Source organism: Morus notabilis, unplaced genomic scaffold (assembly GCF_000414095.1).
Source record: "Morus notabilis unplaced genomic scaffold, ASM41409v2 Scaffold651, whole genome shotgun sequence".
In the NCBI taxonomy this organism is placed as follows: domain Eukaryota; kingdom Viridiplantae; phylum Streptophyta; class Magnoliopsida; order Rosales; family Moraceae; genus Morus; species Morus notabilis.
In genome coordinates, this window is record NW_010360493.1 from 1 (window position 1) to 21,697 (window position 21,697).

A 21,697-nucleotide genomic window follows, 5' to 3' on the forward strand; every position below is an offset into this window, starting at 1 on the left:
CCGCTTTCTACTCATAAGCAGGATTCAGGAATAGGCGAAGCACTAGTTGCTGGTCTCTTGTTGAATAATTTTCTGATCTCTATAGTGTTCTTTTTAAAAATAAAAATAAAAAATTGGGGCTTTTTATTAGGCGCGGAAAGAATTCTCATTTTCATTTTCTACGAGGTGAGAGAGTTTTCTTGGGAAAAGAAACAAGAAGAGAAACTGTCGAGAACGGAGGGTGAAGAAGCGGGCGTTCCTCTTCCTCCTCGAGCTTCTCCTTCTTCTCCGTCTTCTTCTAGTGGGAGACTCCTGAGAGCCAGGCCTGACCCATTCTTGGTGGTCTGTAGGTGCTTTAGGTTGTTGACCGCCGTCGCTGCGATTCTCTGCATCGCCGTCAATGTCCTCTCCGCCGTCCGATCCTTCAAGGACGGATCTGATGTAATCTCTCTCTTTCTCTCTCTCTCTCTCTCTCTCTCTCATCTCTTCTCTTTGTATGTTGATGTTTGGGAGGTGAAGTGCAGATTTTCGATGGGATATTTCGGTGTTACGCGGTCCTGATTGCTTTATTGGTTGTGTTGGCGGAGACGGAATGGGGATTCATGGTCAAGTTCTGGAAGGTTCCTCTTTGTCCACCTTATTTTTCTTCTGAAATACCATTTTTTGATTTTTTTTTTAATTCTGATTTATGGTATCGAAAGATGTGGCATTATGATTGCAAAACATGCGTTAATTCTCTGTATTACCAAAGTAAGAATATTGTTAAGTTTTCATTGATGTTGAGCTAAAATGCCTAAAATACCCATGCACTCGTTAGGGCCTCTGGAAACTCCCAATTTATGACTTTTTAGGTATTAAGCCCGTTTATTGAATGGCATGTTTAGTTCGCTGATTCAAGTTTTTAATTTGAATTGAGATGTGACTTTATGTGAAAATTTTTTACTGTAACAAAAATGTTAGATGTAACTGTTTCTGAAAGTTTTTTATTATAGTAAAATTTAAATTTTAAACTCTAATCGGTGAATTGAACGGGGCCTTCACCGATTCGAGTTTAAAATTTAAGTTTTGCTACAGTAAAAAGTTCTCAAAAATAATCACATCTAACTTTTTTGTTATAGTAAAAAGTTCTCACATAAAATCACATTTAACTTTTTTGCTACAATAAAAAACTCTCATATAAAATCACATCTCAATTTGAATTACAAACTCAAATAAAGGGAATATTAAAAATTGTTGGTGCCGTTTTCTAATTTCAGTATTCAATTATTATTATTATTATTATTTTTTATTTTTGCAGGTTTTGGAGTATTGGGCTGGTAGGGGCATGCTGCAGATCTTGTACGTCATTAGTAAGAAATAGAACAAACTGTAGTACATCCCAACAAAAAGAACAAGTACGGAAATTTAAAAGAAAAGGGAAAAAAAAAAAGGCGAAAGGCTTACACAAAGTAAAAAGCAACAAATAAAAACATTGGTGGTCCATATTTTGTTTACTAACCCAGCTTAAATTTGACAAACATCCCTTATCCAACTATGAATGTTGGGAAAGATTTCTTTTTCTATTCGTTCTCAAATTATTAGGGCCCGTTTAGTTCGCTGATTTGAGTTTTTAATTCGAGTTGAGATGTGATTTTATGTGAGAGCTTTTTACTGTAACAAAAAAGTTAAATGTGATTGTTTGTGAGAGCTTTTTACTGTAGCAAAACTCGAATTCTAAACTCGAATAAGCGAAATGAACGGGGCCTTAATAGGTTCTTTCTTTTATTTCAGTTTGCAAGTTGCATTAGGTTGATGTAGTTACATACATAATAACTTAAGGCCCCGTTCACTTTGCTGATTCGAGTTTAGAATTCGAGTTTTTCTACAGTAAAAAGCTCTCACAAACAATCACATCTAACTTTTTTGCTACAGTAAAAAGCTCTCACATAAAATAATATCTCAACTCGAATTCTAAACTCGAATCAGCGAAGTGAACGGGGCCTAAGTTGGTGCTGGTGATGGTAAACAAATTTATTGACAAAGGACCTTTTCCTTTTTGCCCCCATGTACATTATTATCGCAAATTATCAGGGAATATGAATTTATTACTAACAATTGGAGCTACTTTTTCATTGAAATGTTTGAATAGGCTACAATTATGATTAAAGCAAATTTCATACCTGTCATGCGCTTTTAACATTACAATTTAGTAAACTTTCTGAAGGCGTGATTGTTCACTCCAGCGTTGCAGTGATGACAAGAGCTTTTCCTGACCATTATAGTGATAGGAGGGAACTTGTGCTTCTTCAGAACATATCAAGCTACTTGCTTCTTACTTGTGGTGTAGTCTATGTTATTTCGGTAAGCAAATAACGAATCACCATACTTATTAGATCAAAAGAGATAATATGCGTGTCTTTCAGCTTCACCATGATCAAATTTATTATATGTTTCCTTGGTTGCCTAGATAAGTTATCAGAATATGTCCTAGCCGAACTGGTTAATGCTTACATTGTTATGTGATATTTCGTTTCGTCGTTAAATGATTGAAACTCAACTGACCTGCTAACGCTCTTGATACTGAAATCCTTTAAGAATGACCTAAAAAATTTCTCATTAAAGAATCTGTTTAACTTTTTCATATTTTCTCTTCAGTTTTTTAAATTGTTTTCTTCTTAAAGTTCTAGTAATTTCCTCTTTTTCCACCTTATTTTTCTTCTGAAATACCATTTTTTGATTTTTTTTTATTCTGATTTATGGTATCGAAAGATGTGGCATTATGATTGCAAAACATGCGTTAATTCTTTGTATTAGCAAAGTAAGAATATTGTTAAGTTTTCATTGATGTTGAGCTAAAATGCCTAAAATACCCATACACTCGTTAGGGCCTCTGGAAACTCCCAATTTATGACTTTTTAGGTATTAAGCCCGTTTATTGAAGGACATGTTTAGTTCACTGATTCAAGTTTTTAATTTGAATTGAGATGTGATTTTATGTGAAAATTTTTTACTGTAATAAAAAAGTTAGATGTGACTGTTTCTGAAAGTTTTTTACTGTAGTAAAATTTGAATTTTAAACTCTAATTGGTGAATTGAACGGGGCCTTCACCGATTCGAGTTTAGAATTTAAGTTTTGCTACAGTAAAAAGTTCTCAAAAATAATCACATCTAATTTTTTTACTACAGTAAAAAACTCTCACATAAAATCACATTTAACTTTTTTGTTACAGTAAAAAACTCTCATAAAAAATCACATCTCAACTTGAATTACAAACTCGAATCGGTGCCGTTTTCTAATTTCAGTATTCAATTATTATTTTTTTTTTATTTTTTATTTTTGCAGGTTTTGGAGTATTGGGCTGGTAGGGGCATGCTGCAGATCTTGTACGTCATTAGTAAGAAATAGAACAAACTGTAGTACATCCCAACAAAAAGAACAAGTACGGAAATTTAAAAGAAAAGGGAAAAAAAAAAAAAGGCGAAAGGCTTACACAAAGTAAAAAGCAACAAATAAAAACATTGGTGGTCCATATTTTGTTTACTAACCCAGCTTAAATTTGACAAACATCCCTTATCCAACTATGAATGTTGGGAAAGATTTCTTTTTCTATTCGTTCTCAAATTATTAGGGCCCGTTTAGTTCGCTGATTTGAGTTTTTAATTCGAGTTGAGATGTGATTTTATGTTAGAGCTTTTTACTATAGCAAAAAAGTTAAATGTGATTGTTTATGAGAACTTTTTACTGTAGCAAAACTCGAATTCTAAATTCGAATCAGCGAAATGAACGGGCCTTAATAGGTTCTTTCTTTTATTTCAGTTTGCAAGTTGCATTAGGTTGATGTAGTTACATACATAATAACTTAAGTTGGTGCTGGTGATGGTAAACAAATTTATTGACAAAGGACCTTTTCTTTTTTGCCCCCACGTACATTATTATCGCAAATTATCAGGGAATATGAATTTATTACTAACAATTGGAGCTACTTTTTTATTGAAATGTTTGAATAGGCTACAATTATGATTAAAGCAAATTTCATACCTGTCATGCGCTTTTAACATTACAATTTAGTAAACTTTCTGAAGGCGTGATTGTTCACTCCAGCGTTGCAGTGATGACAAGAGCTTTTCCTGACCATTATAGTGATAGGAGGGAACTTGTGCTTCTTCAGAACATATCAAGCTACTTGCTTCTTACTTGTGGTGTAGTCTATGTTATTTCGGTAAGCAAATAACGAATCACCATACTTATTAGATCAAAAGAGATAATATGCGTGTCTTTCAGCTTCACCATGATCAAATTTATTATATATGTTTCCTTGGTTGCCTAGATAAGTTATCAGAATATGTCCTAGCCGAACTGGTTAATGCTTATATTGTTATGTGATATTTCGTTCCGTCGTTAAATGATTGAAACTCAACTGACTTGCTAACGCTCTTGATACTGAAATCCTTTAAGAATGACCTAAAAAAATTTCTCATTAAAGAATCTGTTTAACTTTTTCATATTTTCTCTTCAGTTTTTTAAATTGTTTTCTTCTTAAAGTTCTAGTAATCTTGCCTATGCAATTGGTGGTTATTGAGGTCGTATACATCTCTTAATATCTTAAGCTTCCATATCCAATCACTGTGGATGGGCTTGATTCTCTCCTTTCTTCTTCCGTCCCTTGTAGAGAAAAACTAAAACTAATGATCTGATCACTTGATTTCTTTTCGAGTATTAAGGGAATCCTATGCATTGGCTTCCTTAAACGTGCTCGCCAGCAGAAAGAAATTTCGAGGGAGCAGGCAGTAAAGGATCTAGAGGTAATTAATCATACCGTTTTTCTGAGGTCATTTGCATTATTATCTATACACGCATTCCAGTATGCCTTTTACTCGTCGTGTTTGCTACCATATGTTTGTAAGTACAGGTATAGGAATTTAATTTTACATATGACGTTGATATTTAATGCAGTTTACTCAATCGTTGTCTACTTCTACCGTTCTGTTTATGAATTTTGGGTTTCTTTGAACAAATAGGCTTGTCATTCTGAGCTTAAATATTTACTTGTGGCGACTTTGATGTGTTTACAACCCCAGGAATTGGAGAGGCGAAGGGGGGAACTTGAACAATTGCTTATTGAGGAAAGAGTTTGAGAGAAGTTGCGAGTCTACCGAAATTTGTACTGTTATTTAGGTTGCTAGAGGCAAGAAACCAGACTTTAGTTGCCCTTTTATATGAACTGGATGTAAGAATCTGCTGTCGGTTTGTTTTGTTAATTTGTAACGCTTGACTGAACCTATTATTTCTGTAAATGACTTGTACAGTGAACCTGAAGTCCCTTGGCTGTACTTATTTTCTCATCTACGCTTGAGTTTCGACTAATAGTAGAAACACTGAATTAAACTATTTTAGGGCTTCGGCCTGAATGAGATGTGCATTACTCTATAATGTACTTCTATGTTGATGTACTGACGTACCAAATTTTGTTGCCTTGCCCAAAACTCATGATTAATATGAAAAAAAGGTTGCTCGCTATGATCTTTATATCTTACTGTAGACCCCAGCTTCAGAAATGAACAATTTGTTATGGTTGCAAACTCAAAACGTTTTTGACTATTGGTGAGTTTGTTTCGTAAGTTTAAACTACGGCTCAAATTTTTTTGCTATAAACATTAATTTCTCTCACAAAATTTAACCTATGAACCAAACAGGTTATATTTGTTTCTTGATGCGGTGGTTTGCTCAAACTCTTGTACGGCACCTCCCAGTGGAAATCTCTTGGAATCTACGCAAAAGCAGTCAACAAGCACAACATCTGTACGTTGGTGTGGTGCTTGCTGCAAGCACTTTGATGCTGAATGACTGAGAGTGTAGGTGGGTTCAGGTTCATGTAATCATTCATGTCTTTGCTTGCTTACTTTGTGGGCTTGAACCGTTTTGCCCCAGTGTTTTTTCTTACAAAATTTTGAATTTTAGTTCAAATTTCACAGGAAATGTGTTGGCTCATGTCCCGTCCCATGGCTTGATTCACTTTGCTCCCTTGCAGGAAATGTGGGGAGTACAACACTTGCACTCATTTAGGGTGCGTTCGTTTGGTTGATTAAACTGGAGTTTGCCCAACTTAGATTGAGTTTTGGGCTTAGTCCACCGTTCGGTAATCTAAACTCAAATCAATACTCGAGATAGAATTGGAGTTATGAAACATTAGCTACCCCTTGAATTTTAATAACTCGAATCTGTCTGCTACAATGTAGATTCTCGACATACTGCTTTTCACATGCGCGTACAGTGTCATCCCTCCTTCGTGCTGGTTATTGCTTGGCTCACGAGAGGCCCCTCCTTTGTTTGGTCAAGACACTTATACTGCGCCGATTTCATGGCTGCGCCGCCGTATTTGACCACGATGGTCTTGCCGCGGAACTTCTGGATGAACGGCAGAGACTCCAAGAGGATGTCGACTCGGAGTTGACCCGGCGTGGCCGTGACTGAGTTGGCGGGGGTCTCATTTTGTTGTTCTTGGACCGAGTTGGTGGCGGCGGCGAGGAGAGGTTGGGGATTTTCACGGCGGAGAGAGAAAGCGAGATTAGGGATTGTGGAGTGGCTTTCGGGGGATTTTTGGGTTTTGGAGGAAGGGAATGAGGCTGAAGGGATTGGAGAGGGTTTTACCAGTGCTTTAGCTGCTAACATGGTGTTCCTTTTTTTTTTCTTATGAGGTGTTGAATTTGTCTCAGGAAAGTGACGAAAAATGTGGGAAAGCTGGTTTCTTAGATAGAGAGGGGGTGGCAGTAGACAACGGTAATTATTTTGGGGTACTTACGTTCTTTTTCTTAGTACGTACGTGTGTTAAAATTGGAGTTTCTTTTTTGTCAAAGTGAACACAAAACTCAAATTCAACATTTACAAACTATTCAAGTGAACACACAACTCAAATTTCAAATATAATTCTAATTAAACTCACTTTTTTAACTCTAATCTTGAATTTGGAATCGCTGAAACGAACGCCCCTCTTAATTCCTTTCTTTGATCCTTACAAAAGCTTATCGGACTTAGACTTTGGATGTCACACCCCTTTGAGTGTCCACGATAGTGGTAGGCGTTCTCATTGTAGCAAAGACGGTGCAGACATGTGGTTGTTACAACAATGTCAAGGTAACAATATGGTAAACTTAATCAAATTTAGGTTAGGATTAAATAATCAATATTAACAAAAGTGGAGCTATTTGGCATCTGAGCCCCAAAGAGCGTCCTAGACATAACATTAACTTTTTTTTTTTTTTTTGGTTAAAAACAAAAATTAATTTACTAGATTCTTCTTTGGAGACTGGCGTCAATGATCGGGGACGGTAATTTTTGTTTGTTACAAATAAAAAAATTATTTACTAGATTCCTCTACGGCATCTTCTAAATTGGAGATCACCAAAAGGTCATTTGCCTCTATAATGAAAATTTAACCATATTTAAATAGAAATGTGACTACCTTTCTCTTTACCGGTAGGATGAAGAATAATAACCGTTGAAAATGCATCGTGTGGCTAATTTTGAATGGGCGTATTAATATTGATAAAAATCTTGTTGTAGGTAGTGATTGATTATTACATTTTGATTACGTTTAGTACGAAGGTTTAAATCAGAGTGATTTTAATTTTAAAACTAGAATTATGATTTATGATTTGAATTTAAAGTTTAAATCATAGTTCTGGAACTGAAATCAAAACTATGCGTTTAATTCTAAGATTTGTGCCGTGGTTCGAATCATGATTTGTGATTCGTTACAATGTTTTCTTTCATAAAAAAACACACGTAAATCAAGAATGGTTTTGAATCATGATTCTAAATCCATCAACCAAACGTCATCGGCCATCCAAAATTAAAAGGAGAGGTGATTTTATTTTTTAAAATAGTTCTAGTTTAAGACATCACATCAAAAATTAAATATTAAATTAGAACCATTCAAATTAAACAGTAATTTTTAAGAACTATTTTTTACTTTTTACAAACAAAAATAAATTATCATAATTCTGATTTTAAAACCCTTGTACCAAACACAACTCTTCTTTTACAATTCTATAATTACAATACCACACCAATATTTCATGAAATTTCAGTTTCTAGCCAACTAAAATCTCACCATAGATCTAAATCAGCTTTAGATCATAGCCCTTCAACCATAACCCTAACATCAGAAAATTTACATCCAAGAGGACTTCCCACCGCCCAGCCTCCATCGGAGCAACTCCAATCTCCTCAGCTCCGCTCCGGTCGCTGATACCTCCCCTTCCCTTTCGCCCTCACCGCCACCCAGCCTCCCAACGACAAGGGTGGGGCGTAGTGGATCTTCGGTGGTTGGCTGGGCGGCGGTGAGGGCGAAAGGAAAGCTGGGGTGGAGATTAAAGGAAGATTTAATATGGAGATTGATGGAATGCTCTCAAGATTGTGGATCTTCGGTGGGACTGTGGGATAGAACACTTTTGTTGGTTGTTGACCAACGGAAAGCTTGGGAGAAAGATGCACGACAATGGAAGTAAAGAAAATGGAGACTGATCTCAAAATTGTTAGGGTTAATAATTGAACGGCTAAGATCTAAAGTTGATTAAATTGATGGTTGAGATTTAATTAGATGTAAAATTTAAATTTTATAAAATATTGAGGTAGTATTATAATTATAGAACTTAAAAAGAAGAGTATTATAAAATGTATTTGTGCTTATCTTAGTTTCCATGCGCTCTATCAATTTGAACCCTTGTTAATAATTTGACGGCATACATTTTGCGTCCTACCGGCAGTGAAAAATACATCCCCTATTATAGAAATCCCTTTTGATATTTTTTAATTTTTAAAATTTATTGGGTTTTTACTTATAAATAATCTAATCATATTATAATTACTTTCAAAGGAAATTTTGAGAACTTAAAAAAAATTTGTCATTAAACTGAAAATCATTGTCATAAGTTCTTAAGAAAAGTCATTTTCTCATATTTATTTATTTAAAATATAATTTTAAAAAAAGAATTGTTATTCTTAAAGGAAAAAAATGTGTAACAATCATTTATAAGAGTTGTTTTATTAGCTATTTCTAAAAAAAATAAAAATAACACATCGTTATTATATAACAAATGAGGCGAGAAATTGTATTTCTATAAATATGGGTTAATTTTTGTATAGCATATGGGGTGAGAAATAACATAAGGGTTATTTTTGTAATTATGTTCCTTGTATTCAAGTTATAATTAGATATGGGACGACACATATAGGGATTGTTCTTTTGCAACGAAACTCAGAAAAAGTTTGAAATTGAGTTATAACTTTATTCAAGTTCATGTTCTTTTGTAAAATTTGAGTTTGAATTCGAATTTGAACTCGAGTTTAAACTCGAGTTTGGGGCTAAACTCGAGTTTAAAAGTTTCCTCTTTAACTCGAGTTCATAAACTCGAACTCAAATTAATGAACAATATTTTCAGAAAAAATTTGAAATCGAGTTATAATTTTATTCAAGTTTATGTTCTTTTGTAAAATTTGAGTTTGAATTCGAATTTGAACTCGAGTTTGGGGCTAAACTCGAGTTTAAAAGTTTCCTCTTTAACTCGAGTTCATAAACTCGAACTCAAATTAATGAACAATATTTGTTCTATTCTTAAAAATGCCATAACTTTTTTGTTTTAATTTTGATTGAGATGATTTGTTTTTCTATGCATTCACAACTAAAAGACGAATAAAACTCCACCTATATACCATAATTATGAATACAAATTTAAGTTTTGACTCATTCAAACACAAACTCAAATAGATTCTCAATTCAAATCATAACTCAAATGTACACATCCAAACACAAACTCAAGTTACAACTTCAACTCATGTTACAACTTAAACTCAACTCAAGATCATCATTCAAGTCACCCTAACTCAAAAATACAAATGAACGAGATTTTCGGTAAGAGTAAATGAGAGCCTTTAAATTGTCCTCTACCAGTAGAGACAAAGTACATCTTCCATTATTAGGCCTGTAAGTCGGCCGGATAAGATCAGCCTTGGGCTTGAAATTGGGCCGAACCGCAATGTGTGGGCTGAGAAAGATTTGGACCGCAACACTTCTTTAAGCCAACAAACCCGTAACTTTTCATATTACCTCGGGTAGGCTCGGGGTGACCGGGTTGGTCAGATTAGGCCTTGACGTTGGGGTTCTTGCAATTAAGCCCATTATCATTGGCCAGAGAAAACGTTGGGATTGGGCTTATGTTGTGTGTGTCCGAAAATAGCTGTGTTGTGTTGTGTGTGTTCGAAAGTAGCCGTGGTCAAAGAAGACGTTGGAATTGGGCCAAAGAAAACATTAAATTTAGGGTTGATTTCTTTCTATGTGTTGATAAATTCGGCCGGGTAGGGGCAATATCGGGTTTCTTGAATCTATCCCGTGACCCTACCCGCACTTTGTGAGTTGGGCATTATTGCTACCGCAAAAAAAAAAAAAAAACCGGGTAAGGGCAATATCGGGTTTCTTGAATCTACCCCGTGATCCTACCCGCACTTTGTGGGTTGGGCATTATTGCTACCGCAAAAAAAAAAAAAAAAGAATCCCACTATTTCGGAGCTCGGGCAGGTTCGTCGGGTTTTGGCTTGAATTCTTATGCCCAATCTCCCTTTAAAAAAATAAGAGCTTAAAAAAAAAACCAAATAGAAAAGCAAATTTCCCACTTTGGCCCTACCTCTCTGCCAGTGCCAAGCAGATTTCAAACCTACAAAATCACCGCCTGATTCCCGCCTCTCTCTCTCTCTCTCTCTCTCTCTCTCTCTCTCTCTCAAGTGGCGCATTTCTTACTCCGTTCACAGGTACATTTTCCTTCATGATGAACTTTTCCGTTAAATTCCTGAGGTTCGTTTTCTTCGCGTTTTGTTCTCCACTAAAATTGCAGAAAAAAAGACGACTGGAATCTCTCTCCGTTGTTTTCTTTCGATTGGATGTAGTCAGTGTAGAATACTCTCAAACAATTAAGCAAAAAAAAAAAAAAAGAAAGAAAAAGAAAAGATTCAAATAATTTCTTGCTATAGAAGTTCACTATTCAGATTTCCTCCTTAAATTGGGTCCTTTGAACATATAACTTGAAACATACACGCATACTTTCTTTCCATGATCTTTATTTATTACTCCTTGTTTTTTTGTTAATTGTTATATCATATTTTCTTTAATACAATCTGTTGATTTTTCGGAGTTATTTTTTCGGAAGATCTAAAAAATTGTTGACTCTCTCTCTCTCTCTCTCTCTCTCTCTCAAGTGGCGCATTTCTTACTCCGTTCACAGGTACATTTTCCTTCATGATGAGAATCTCTCTCCGTTGTTTTCTTTCGATTGGATGTAGTCAGTGTAGAATACTCTCAAACAATTAAGCAAAAAAAAAAAAAGAAGAAAGAAAAAGAAAAGATTCAAATAATTTCTTGCTATAGAAGTTCACTATTCAGATTTCCTCCTTAAATTGGGTCCTTTGAACATATAACTTGAAACATACACGCATACTTTCTTTCCATGATCTTTATTTATTACTCCTTGTTTTTTTGTTAATTGTTATATCATATTTTCTTTAATACAATCTGTTGATTTTTCGGAGTTATTTTTTCGGAAGATCTAAAAAATTGTTGAAAACAGAGCAGATATGAGATAAATAGTGATAGGATTGACCAGAAAAACTCTGTAAATCATTCATACTCACTTTTCCAGCTTAATTTTGGGTGATTCATTTTGGGTTATTTGTGAATTGAGTTTGGTCAAGGGATATGAAAATAGAGTTTTAATTATTCAATTGCCCTCCGACGACTCTCTCTCTCTCTCTTCTTTTTGTTTTTAAGTTTTTGTCAAACCCATGATGGTATTCTTTTTCCTTAATTGAAATTCTTACGGGAAGCAGTAGTAAATATAACATATGGACACATTATTCATTTAGAAAATCCCAGCAATTTAGACAAATTGAAAAGAAAATTATTTTTGAACTTTGGTTAAAGAAGGGCTCTCTATTTATCTTTATTATTATTATTAGTTTTAATTTATCACTTCATTGTACTCTTTGAGTTATGATATTGATAAATCTGTTGCGTGTCTTCATCTCGTGGGTGGCTATGGCATGGCATGATAGATGAGAATTTGCTCACAGAGAAATGCTAAATTCAGAGTGACTAGTGCAAGTGCATGATCTCGACTGTAGAAATAAGCAGTCCAGATGGTGCACTTGTGCCAATCGCGAGTACAGTTAGCATTCCTCTTGTTTGTATTAAGTCATGATCCAAGTGTTGACTATGTAACATGTTTCTTGCTTTGTCTTTTAAGATTTACCTGCATTAGGGGTCTTCAGAAGCTTCATTTGTTTAGAGGAAGGAAAATGGAGGATGTGTACAATGAACTAGATTCTGTCAAAGCTGAGCTAGAGAGGCTCAAGGCAGAGTTTCAAATCAAGACAGAACTATCTGAGAGCTTGAAGAAAGCCAACAGTGAGCAGTTACTCAAGTTTAAAGAAGCTAAACAGCAGATTGAGAAACAATCCGAAGAAATAAAGGCCAAGTGTGAGGAAATTGCTGAAGCAAGAAAACTTTCTGAGAAGCTTGAATCTTGTTTGCAAGAAAAGGAATTCTTTCTTAGGCATTTGGGTTCTGTGAATGAGAGAGTCAAAGATGATTTGGAGCAGAGATTGAGAACTTTGGAAGGAGAAAATAGAGATTTGGTTATTGCTTTAGATGAAGCAACAGCTAGAAACAAAGAATTGGAGCGGGATGTGTGTGCGAGTAAGGAGCAGATTGAGGGCCTTAAAAGCCTTTTATCTGTTACAGAGAAGAAGTGTTCGGAAGCTGAGCAAATGTCCCAAGGAGCCAAAGAGTTGAGGCAGAAAGATGAGGTGATAGTTAAACTAGAGGAGGAAAAGGCAAATTTTCAGGATCAATTGAAGTGGAAGAAGGAACAATTTAAACATCTTGAAGAAGCTCACAAAAGGCTCCAAGACCAGTTTCAGACGAGCAAGGAGGATTGGGAGAGGGGAAAATCAGCATTGATTGAAAAGGCTTCTTCATTGGAGAAAAGGCTGGATTCTCAAACTAGAATTGCGGAAAGTCTTCAATCCCGTTTGGAGATGTGCAACCACGCATTAGCTCATGAAGAAAGCAAGAGGAAATCTTTGGAGGTTCAAGTGTCTGATTTTGAGTCTTGTTTTGAGAATGTCTTTGCCCAGTTTCAGGAAGAAAAGTCAGAGTACCAAAGACTAATTGTTCAAAGAATTGAAGAGATTGCAAAAATGCGAAGTACATTGGGAATGAATGAGACTCTTGCAAAAGAAATGGAATTCAAAATTGTGCACCTTGAGCAAGATAATCGGGAACTAATGGTAACTCTTAAAGAACTTCACGAGGCTCAGAATAGAAATGGTGGAGCCACTTTTTCTGCAAAACTGAATAACAAGCTTAGACGCTTAGAACAGGTTCACAGTGAGTGCTCTGCAAAGCTGATAGAAAAAGAATCTGAATTGCTTTCTCAGATAGAGAAGATCAAAGGAGATGTGGATAGTTACAAATCTGAATTGGAGGGTAAAGAGGAAGAAATAAAGAAGCTTCAGATGGAGGTTGAAAGTTCTCATTCTACAATTCGGCTTTTAAATGAAGAGATTTCATTAATACTAGAAGTCTTTAAATCAGAACTGTCTGAGGCCTACTATACAACATATAATGTGAAAGATGAAATGGAGCTGTTCAACAATGAGAAGGAAGAAAAGATTTCTCTGCTCATAGCCAAGTTGGAGACGAGTTTAAGTGCTCTAGATATTGCTCAACTTGAACTCGAGGAAGAACGCAATAAAGTAGAAGGCTTTACAGAGAGGGTAAAATCATTTGAATTTATGAAGCAACAATGGCTTCTCACAGAGAAAGAGCTTGAAAAACACAAAACCTTGCTTGACGAATCTACTGGGGCACAAGTTAACTTGCAAAAGGAACTTCAGATGGAAAGTACACTCAACAATAAGGAACTTCAGATGGAAAGTACACTCAACAATGGGAAAGAACACCTTCTGGGAAATGAGAAGACGCAAATTTTTAAGAATGAGAGGGAAAACCTTATCTGCATAATCGAAGAGAATGTCAGAAAACATGAAGATCTGCAGCTGCAAATTGAAGATCTAGAATCTAGATTGGCAGAAAAAGCAGAGGACATGGAAGCTTGCCTACAAGACAAAGAGAACTTAGTCCAAACTGTGAAGGAAAAGGATATTTGCATTGACAGTCTGCAAAAAGACATTGCTATGCTGAAGGAGTTGAGAACTAGAGAATTAGAAGCTGTAACCATCGCTCGGTTGGTTGTAGAAAGAGCTTTTATGGAAGAAAAAGAGATGCTTTTAAAGTTCATTGATGAGAAAGAGCAGACGATAACAAATCTCAAGGCACTGGCAACCTCACTAGAGCAAGAATTGACAAGTGCAGTTATGTCCTCCTTTACAAATGTCATAGAAAACCAGGTGAGGATTGATGCGCTTTCTGAAGGTTTAGATAGGGGGAAGTCAGTCACATATCTAGAGATAGAAGAGAAGAACAAGTTGATTATTCATTTGGAACAAGAACTACGCAGTTTGCGCCAGAGATTGACAAGTTCCGAGGAATCCTTCTTTTCCCTGAAACAAGAAGTAGAGCAGCTTCAAGCATTAGTGAAAACCAAAAAACTGGAAACCGAAAACATGATGGATGAGCAAAGGAGAATGGATGGGATATTGAAAGAGCTTGAGTTCAATAAAGGCGTTCTTCTTCAAGACATCATGAAGTTGTCAACAGAAAGGGAAAACTTATTGGTTTATATTCAGAAAGTCTGCGATCACATTGGCAAGTTTTTGAGCGACGATGTTGAAATGATGAAAGTTCTAGGGAAAATTTTTCCCAGGCCTGAAGAAGAGACTGAACCAACTATGGATGGGCACAATGAGCTCTATGATTCTACTGGAGAGAATGTTGATACTTCTTTTTTGGCCACAACTAAGAAACTTGAAGCAAATAAAGATGAAAGGTTGCCATTGAAAGAGCTCAACCAGAGGCAGATATAATTGAAGGGGGCATTTTCATGAGGAATTTGGCACAAGGTAATTTACTACTTTTTTCAGATTGGCAATATTATCTGGTAGACTGGTCTTTAACAAAATTTATTTAATGCGCATTATGTAGAGTGCTGAAAGCTTAAATGTACATGCAGGCAAAATTCATTTTTGCGAAACCTTTTAACTCAATTTAAACATAGTGCTATTAGTAGCTATTATCGTGGCAGAAATGAAAAATTGGTGGCGCTTAAGGCATCGTGATTTTTTAAAGGCGTCGTGCTTTTTTAAGAAGTAAAAGAGTAAGATTTTCCTAAGCTTTAGCGCATAGTGGAAGCATACTTTCACAATTTTCATATATAAGAACAATAGTCTTTCAGTATGGCATCCACTATATATACTTCATCTCTTAAGGAATTTAACCACGAGACGTTCTTCTGTGTACAGTTTCTGCTGCAAAATGGGTGTTAGGAGGAAGCTGAATTTCTGTATTTTTGGAACTCCGAAACGTTTCGAGATAATGGATTTTTGAGGAAGAACCAACGTTGATGAAAGGAAATTTCGATGTTTGCATGTTCATTTCATTTGTATGATCTATTATTAGCTACCACAAAGGGGTTTGGTTGAAATCGGGACTCCATTCGTGATCATCAGGAAATTTCAATATTGTTTGATTTCTTCAAACTCCATGGACTCCACACTCCATAATGGTTATACATTGTATCTTATTTTCACAATCAGGCACTGCTTATTGTTGCATAATTCTGAACATATTGATCATGGTTTATTAAAGATACGTGCTATACATAGGAACACCTGAATTAAGCCATATTTTCATTTTATTATCTAACAAATATTATTGTCTCCCACCTCTTATCAAAACTTGAAACTTCTAGAAAAAGTCTGACAGGTAAAATGGGTATAGAAGGATGTGGTCTCCTTAACATTGCTTCCTGCGTTGATTAACACTGTTTTGTAGGAAGGGAAGGAAACAAAAGGGAGAGAGAAAATTTTGTTAATGTTTTATTTTGCTACTTGTTAAATTACGGTTGTTTGGCATAATAGGATTAGGGAGGCAACAAATAGAACTACCTCTTGTTGTTTGGTATTGAAAGTGAAAGTGGAGGGAAAGTAGTATTATTTTCCAATTATTTTTCTTATGTTTAAGGATTATGCTAATATACTACAATAATTTGTATTTTTAGGAGTTTATCCTCTTTTTTTTTTTTTTTTTAAAGTTTTCTCAAATAACTCCCTTGTTTTTGCTTTCTTTCTTCCAAAAAAGGCTCCAACCAAACAACACGATTTCACAATTTCAACTCCAAAATCCGTCCACCTTTCTTCTCTCCAATTTTCATCACTGCCAATGCGTTCTGTTCGCAAATTTGTATATGGAGGATATTCTGCATTTTAACAGCAAGTTCTTTTATTATTATCATTATTATTATCATCATCATTATTATTATTATTATTATTATTATTATTATTACTACTACTACTACTACTACTTTTACTGCTACTATTAGTACTACTATCTAAGCATTCATCTAAAAGAAAATTCTCCTTTTAATCTCCATTTGTTGCATCGTTGGTTGCCGTATCTTTGATGAAAGATCAGCAAGCAATCATAAATCCATGTAGGTATCGCTAAAAGTCCAAGCCCACGGCATACTTCCACATTTGCAGAATTTCCAATAAGACACTATCATTTAGTTAACTGATATAGCAAAGAGATTTGGGATACTGATAATAATAATAATAACATTTTTTTTTTTTGAAAGTATCATAATGATCAGTATATTGTTTACAGATGACACTCCCTTTTGTAGGAACATGTTGAAGACAAAGTATTCAAGAATGCCTTCCTCCAATTGATACCAAAAATCATTAATATCTTAATGTTGCCATAAAAAAATGCTACCCGAAAATACACGAGTTTATTTCTAATTCCCATGTCGTAACTGGAACGGGAAATACAGATCTCAGCATCTCTGATATACTCATTCCTTCTCATTTTTCTCAGATGAACTTGAATTTCCCACATATTTTTTGAGCCATCTCTGCTTGTTCTTTTCAGAAGTATTCAAATTTTGAGAGTATTCTGTTAGACCCTGCCTTAATGCTCCAAGATTCACACCGTTGCTGACCAAAATGCTTGTTACCCCCATTTTCGAAACCTGTAATTAGCGAAGCACAAGCTTTAAGAACATATTGACAAATGCCATGGAATTTTTTGAGGTCACTAGAGATCGATAAGATCGACCTATTTAACTTAAGTGATGCTTACTTTTGAACATGTGACAGTGGTAAACATACACTTTTTTCTTGATTGAAAAGAGGACAAAACAAAACAAGTTTTACCGCTTGGATGTTCCTATTTTCGTCATCAAAGAAGAGCATAGAGCTGTAGGGGACCCCGGTTCTTGAATGAATCTTCTGGAAGTGTTCTGTTTTGTGGGTCCAACTAGAAAAAATCTCCTGCATAATCAAAAGAAAAATGGTTTTATGTGTAAGTGAAAGAAAGATGACTCGCAATAGATATGATCCTAATTCAGTTCATCTCATAATTACAACACAAGCTATCCAAACCATCAACAGCAAGACAAATCTCACTGTAGTCTGATTGTTTCGCTGGATATTTCCTCAAGTTAAGAAGTAACACATATAACAAACACAATCTGGGCTAAATATTAAACACCCTTATCAAAATACAATCACGGCTATTAGAAAATAAGCACAGCTAATATATATAACAAATTAGGTACACTGCTGCATAGTAAAGTTCTCATTCATTACACTATTCTAGAGCCAATGAGTAGGCTTGATTTACTGAAGTTCCTCTTACTAAGGAAAACTTATTATTATCTCCTTCTTAATCCTAATGAAAACAAAACAAGAATAAAATAAAATGAAGATAGAATTCGAAAAGAAAAGAACAAAAAGTAAAATGATGGGCCAGTCTCCCTTGCTGACCTTGGCTACAAACATAGAGGTAATATTCAGTTTGTCAAGAAATGTCTTAGCTATATCTGCAGTAGGCGACCTAGAAGCAATGGCAACATCAACACCCTTTTCCTTGAAGGCATTCAAAACGCCTCTAGCGTGGGGATACAAAGACGGCATTTCGCGCTTCGACCTACATTCACTGTAGAAATATTCAGATGCAACTTGTAAGTTGGTTGATTATAATTACAATAATACTCAAAAACATTTTCAGCGAAAACATGTTAAGCTATTCCATAATGTTAAATATTTATTCCCAATCCTCAAAATTGGGGGTGCTAAATATATGCCCTCATTATACAGGAAAAAATCACCACTTGTGCAGAAAACAAAATGATTAGGGATATAAAGCATAAAGGCATTAATATTCAGAAGATGCTCAAATTTTAGCATAAATCCTACTCTGTTCTTTCTTATTGGACACTGAAATTTAGAAGTTGCATTGCATAACAAAATAAACTCTATATTTAACACGACCATTACATGAACACTAATAAATAATAATTACAATCAAATTCTTAATGAAGAAAGGCAATGATAATAAAAATCACAAGAGGAAAATGATATAAACGAAGTTAACATAAAAACTTCCACAAACAATATAAATTTGTGTGTGTGTGTTGATCACCTATAGCAAGTCTTTAACTTTAAAAAAAAAAATTAAGGAAGAAAAAACTGCAAATTAGATTAAATTGAAAAATATGCTAAGTGGTGAAAAAAGGTCCGATTCTGGAATTAACTAAAGAAATCCAAAATTCTCGTATCTGGGTTGGTTGGTTATGATGCTTTTATAAAGACCAACATAAGAAAAAACGAATTTCTTTAGTGGATTTTATCGGAAAGCAAACAAGAGGGTAGGTACCAGTAGAAAGGCCAGAGAGTATAATCGAGATCGAAGACGATCAATCTCGGGAGGACTTGAAACATTCCAATTATCTGCATAGCTTCTGTTTTTACCCTTTCGTCTCCCATCTCTCTCTCTCTCTCTCTCTCTCTCTCTCGGAGTTCAGAGAACAGAGAAAGAATGGGAAGCTCCGGAAGTCGCAACTGAATGCAATATTCTATTGGTTTTTATTAGCCAAAATAATAAATAAATAATTAAGAAATGAATCCTTTTCCAAAAAAGAAAAAAAAAATTAATATAATGTTATAAAATAAATGAAAATGGCACAAAAATCAACTATAAAGCAAAGACACAAAAGAAATATCAACTATCAAGTATCATTTTGTATTCTTTCCGTTCAAATACATGCTCATACGTACACTATTTATAGGTCAAGGTTAGGGCCAAAATCAGCATCGTGGACAGTATTGGAGAAGAAAGTCGACTGAAGATAAGATCGACTCGAGATGACTGAAAAAGCGCGATGATAGAAGATCTGTGAAGACCGCTGTAGATAAAGTAAGAAAGAAGATTCGTTGGAGTTAGAGGTCATGAAACTCAATCTAGTAGAATCCCACATTAAAAGCACGAATCAAATCAATAAAGATAAAAAAGAGAAATGTAGCCGTAAACCAAATAAAAAAACAATGAAAGACAAAAGTTAACTCAAAGAAAAAAGGAAAACTAACATTCTCCTATAAAAAACGGATGAAGATCACGAATTAGACATCTCATTCATGACATATAGACCTCATTCTCTATGTATTCTCCCTCTCTAGATTCTCTCTCTAAATTCTTTTCTCCCTTCTCCTTTTCTTCGCTCATTCTAATTGTATTTTTTTACAAGATATAGTGAAACTCCGAAACCCTACAGTGGATGTAGCATTCACATTGACGGTGAGCTATGTGTTCATTTATTTTTCCGCACTTTACATTCTCGTTCTAGCACTCAATCAACTCAAACCGACTTCGATCGATTCACTATCATAGTCGATATCAGAAGTGGTCATTAACCCTGTAAATAAATTTAATTGTAGATTCTGAGCTCTACGATTGTAAACAAAAGTAACAGGATAGGACATAGGTTACATCAAATATAAAGAGAGAAATTATGTTGAGATAATACTTAATATTATGAGGAGAATAATGGAGGATAATGAAATCTAGATGAGAAAATATCTATAACCGTTATAGAATATTAAGGGGTGGCATCCACATATAATTAATTTATAACATATACATAAAAAAAAAGAGATTTATGCAAAAATAAAGGCTGTCGATTGGCAGCTTGTTGTTTCTTTCTATGTTTTTTGCGAGGTTCTTTCTATGACTTATTAATTGTGTCGTTACTTGAACAAGACATCATGTGATGGTAATTTTCTCCATAAGATTACATGTCCTTGAAAAGAAAGATAGAAGTTACATGAAAAAAAAAAAAGAAAGAAAAAAACTACAATAAGAAAACGATGTGGAAGTTGGACATAAATAATAAAGTTGCACAAAACAATAATTAAACTTAAAATTTTCACTAATGTTAGGATTTGCTTTGGTTGGTTTCAAAGTCTCAATTTTTTTTATTAGTTTGGCCTAGAGATGTGAAAATGAGCTAGGTTTGATGGTGGATACGAGTATGGGACGTTTACGACACAACATGACATGATTATTAAATGGACCTAACCCATCTCATTTATTAAATAGGCGGAGTTTGATGTAACTTTTAAGCACGAAATACTCTAAGAACTCGGCGTAATTTTTAAACATGAAGCACTTTAAGAACTCGGCGTAATTTTTAAGCACGAATCACTTATACACGAGCACAAACATAACGCGTTAAAAGCAAAATAAGGGTCCAATTAATGATTATAAAGTATAAAAGTAATTGGGAGAAGGAAGAAAATATGCCAAATTAAATGAATAATAAAAACTAATAGGTCAGGATTTAAAAATAATCAAGTAAATAGGTAATTTAGGTGTAAATCTGGATTTACCAATTAATTACATTACAAAAATGTCCCAGTCTATATACTACTATTATCCCAAACTTCTCTCTCTCTCCCTTCTCCTGCTTTCTCTCTCTTCGAATCATACCAGCCTCTCGACTCTTCCCCTATCGCTCCTTCTCTCTCTTCGACGAGACTCGAGAGGCAGTGATTAACCTCACCGTTGCGAGGCCCAGCACCGCGAAGGCCATCGTGAATCTACAACAATGAGGCGGAACCGGTGTCGTCGCGATGGCGATTTTTACACGACCACGACAGAGCTCAGATCTCCACGATAGAGATGGTGCGAGAAAACCTCCTTTTCGCCGGCGTGATGGAAGCATTGCCGAGACCACGACGGCGGCTCAGATCTGCTCAGATATCCTTGACGCAAGGACGCCGCGACGGTGTTGTCGCACGACGACTAGCAGATCTCCGCAATGAGAGATGGTGGGGAGCTGCACTGTCTAGACGGGAAGTGAGGGGGAGGAGGAGAGAGAGAGCAACCAGCGAGAGAGAGAGGTTGAGAGATAAAAGTAGGAGTGGACATAGAAACATGTTTAGAGAGAGACATATATATAAATAACCGTAGAATTGAAAAATAAAATATTTAGAACTAAAAATGGCTTATTAATTTCTATTGATTGGTCTTTACTTTTAAAAGTTTTTAATGTTGTCTATTTTAGAGTTGTAAGTTGAGGCCGAACCTAAAGGGCTGACTTAAAGCTCGTTATTGTTAGTTTGGGTCCTGTTGATGGTGAATTTTCGTCAATAAAAATAAGCCGGGTTACCTCCAGGTTTCCCGTCAGATTACCGACTTTAATTGAAATTATATGTAAAAGTTTTGTGCCG

General features: G+C 35.2%; 3 protein-coding genes across 3 annotated transcripts; 2 read left to right on the forward strand and 1 right to left on the reverse strand.

Moving 5' to 3' along the window:
* Window positions 1-130: 130 nt before the first annotated feature.
* On the forward strand, window positions 131-5,326 carry LOC21394630 (the record flags this gene model as incomplete). The annotated part of the gene is made up of 6 exons (XM_024164563.1): window positions 131-420; window positions 504-599; window positions 1,277-1,317; window positions 2,202-2,319; window positions 4,681-4,761; window positions 5,038-5,326. Coding segments are annotated over 6 exons (683 nt in total), but the record flags the coding sequence as incomplete, so codon positions are not given.
* Window positions 5,327-12,294: 6,968 nt separating this feature from the next.
* LOC21394632 (uncharacterized protein At4g38062) lies at window positions 12,295-15,012 on the forward strand. The gene has a single exon (XM_010096497.2). It carries the CDS (start codon window positions 12,302-12,304, stop codon window positions 14,990-14,992), a length of 2,691 nt encoding a protein of 896 aa, XP_010094799.1. The 5' UTR covers window positions 12,295-12,301; the 3' UTR covers window positions 14,993-15,012.
* A 1,726-nt stretch (window positions 15,013-16,738) lies between these two features.
* On the reverse strand, window positions 16,739-19,025 carry LOC21394633 (magnesium-dependent phosphatase 1). The gene is made up of 4 exons (XM_024164565.1): window positions 18,846-19,025; window positions 17,954-18,125; window positions 17,342-17,458; window positions 16,739-17,157 (listed from the first exon to the last, which is right to left on the reverse strand). The coding sequence occupies exons 1-4, from the start codon at window positions 18,953-18,955 to the stop codon at window positions 16,981-16,983; spliced, it is 576 nt and encodes a 191-aa protein (XP_024020333.1). The 5' UTR covers window positions 18,956-19,025; the 3' UTR covers window positions 16,739-16,980.
* Between the last annotated feature and the right edge of the window lie 2,672 nt (window positions 19,026-21,697).

Coding starts and splice junctions, on each gene's coding strand:
- LOC21394632 (XM_010096497.2), top strand. CDS start 12,302: ATGGAGGATGTGTACAATGAACTAGATTCTGTCAAAGCTGAGCTAGAG.
- LOC21394633 (XM_024164565.1), bottom strand. CDS start 18,955: ATGGGAGACGAAAGGGTAAAAACAGAAGCTATGCAGATAATTGGAATG. Junction 18,126..18,845: donor ACTCTCTGGCCTTTCTACTG/GTACCTACCCTC, acceptor ATATTTCTACAG/TGAATGTAGGTCGAAGCGCG. Junction 17,158..17,341: donor AAAATAGGAACATCCAAGCG/GTAAAACTTGTT, acceptor CGCTAATTACAG/GTTTCGAAAATGGGGGTAAC.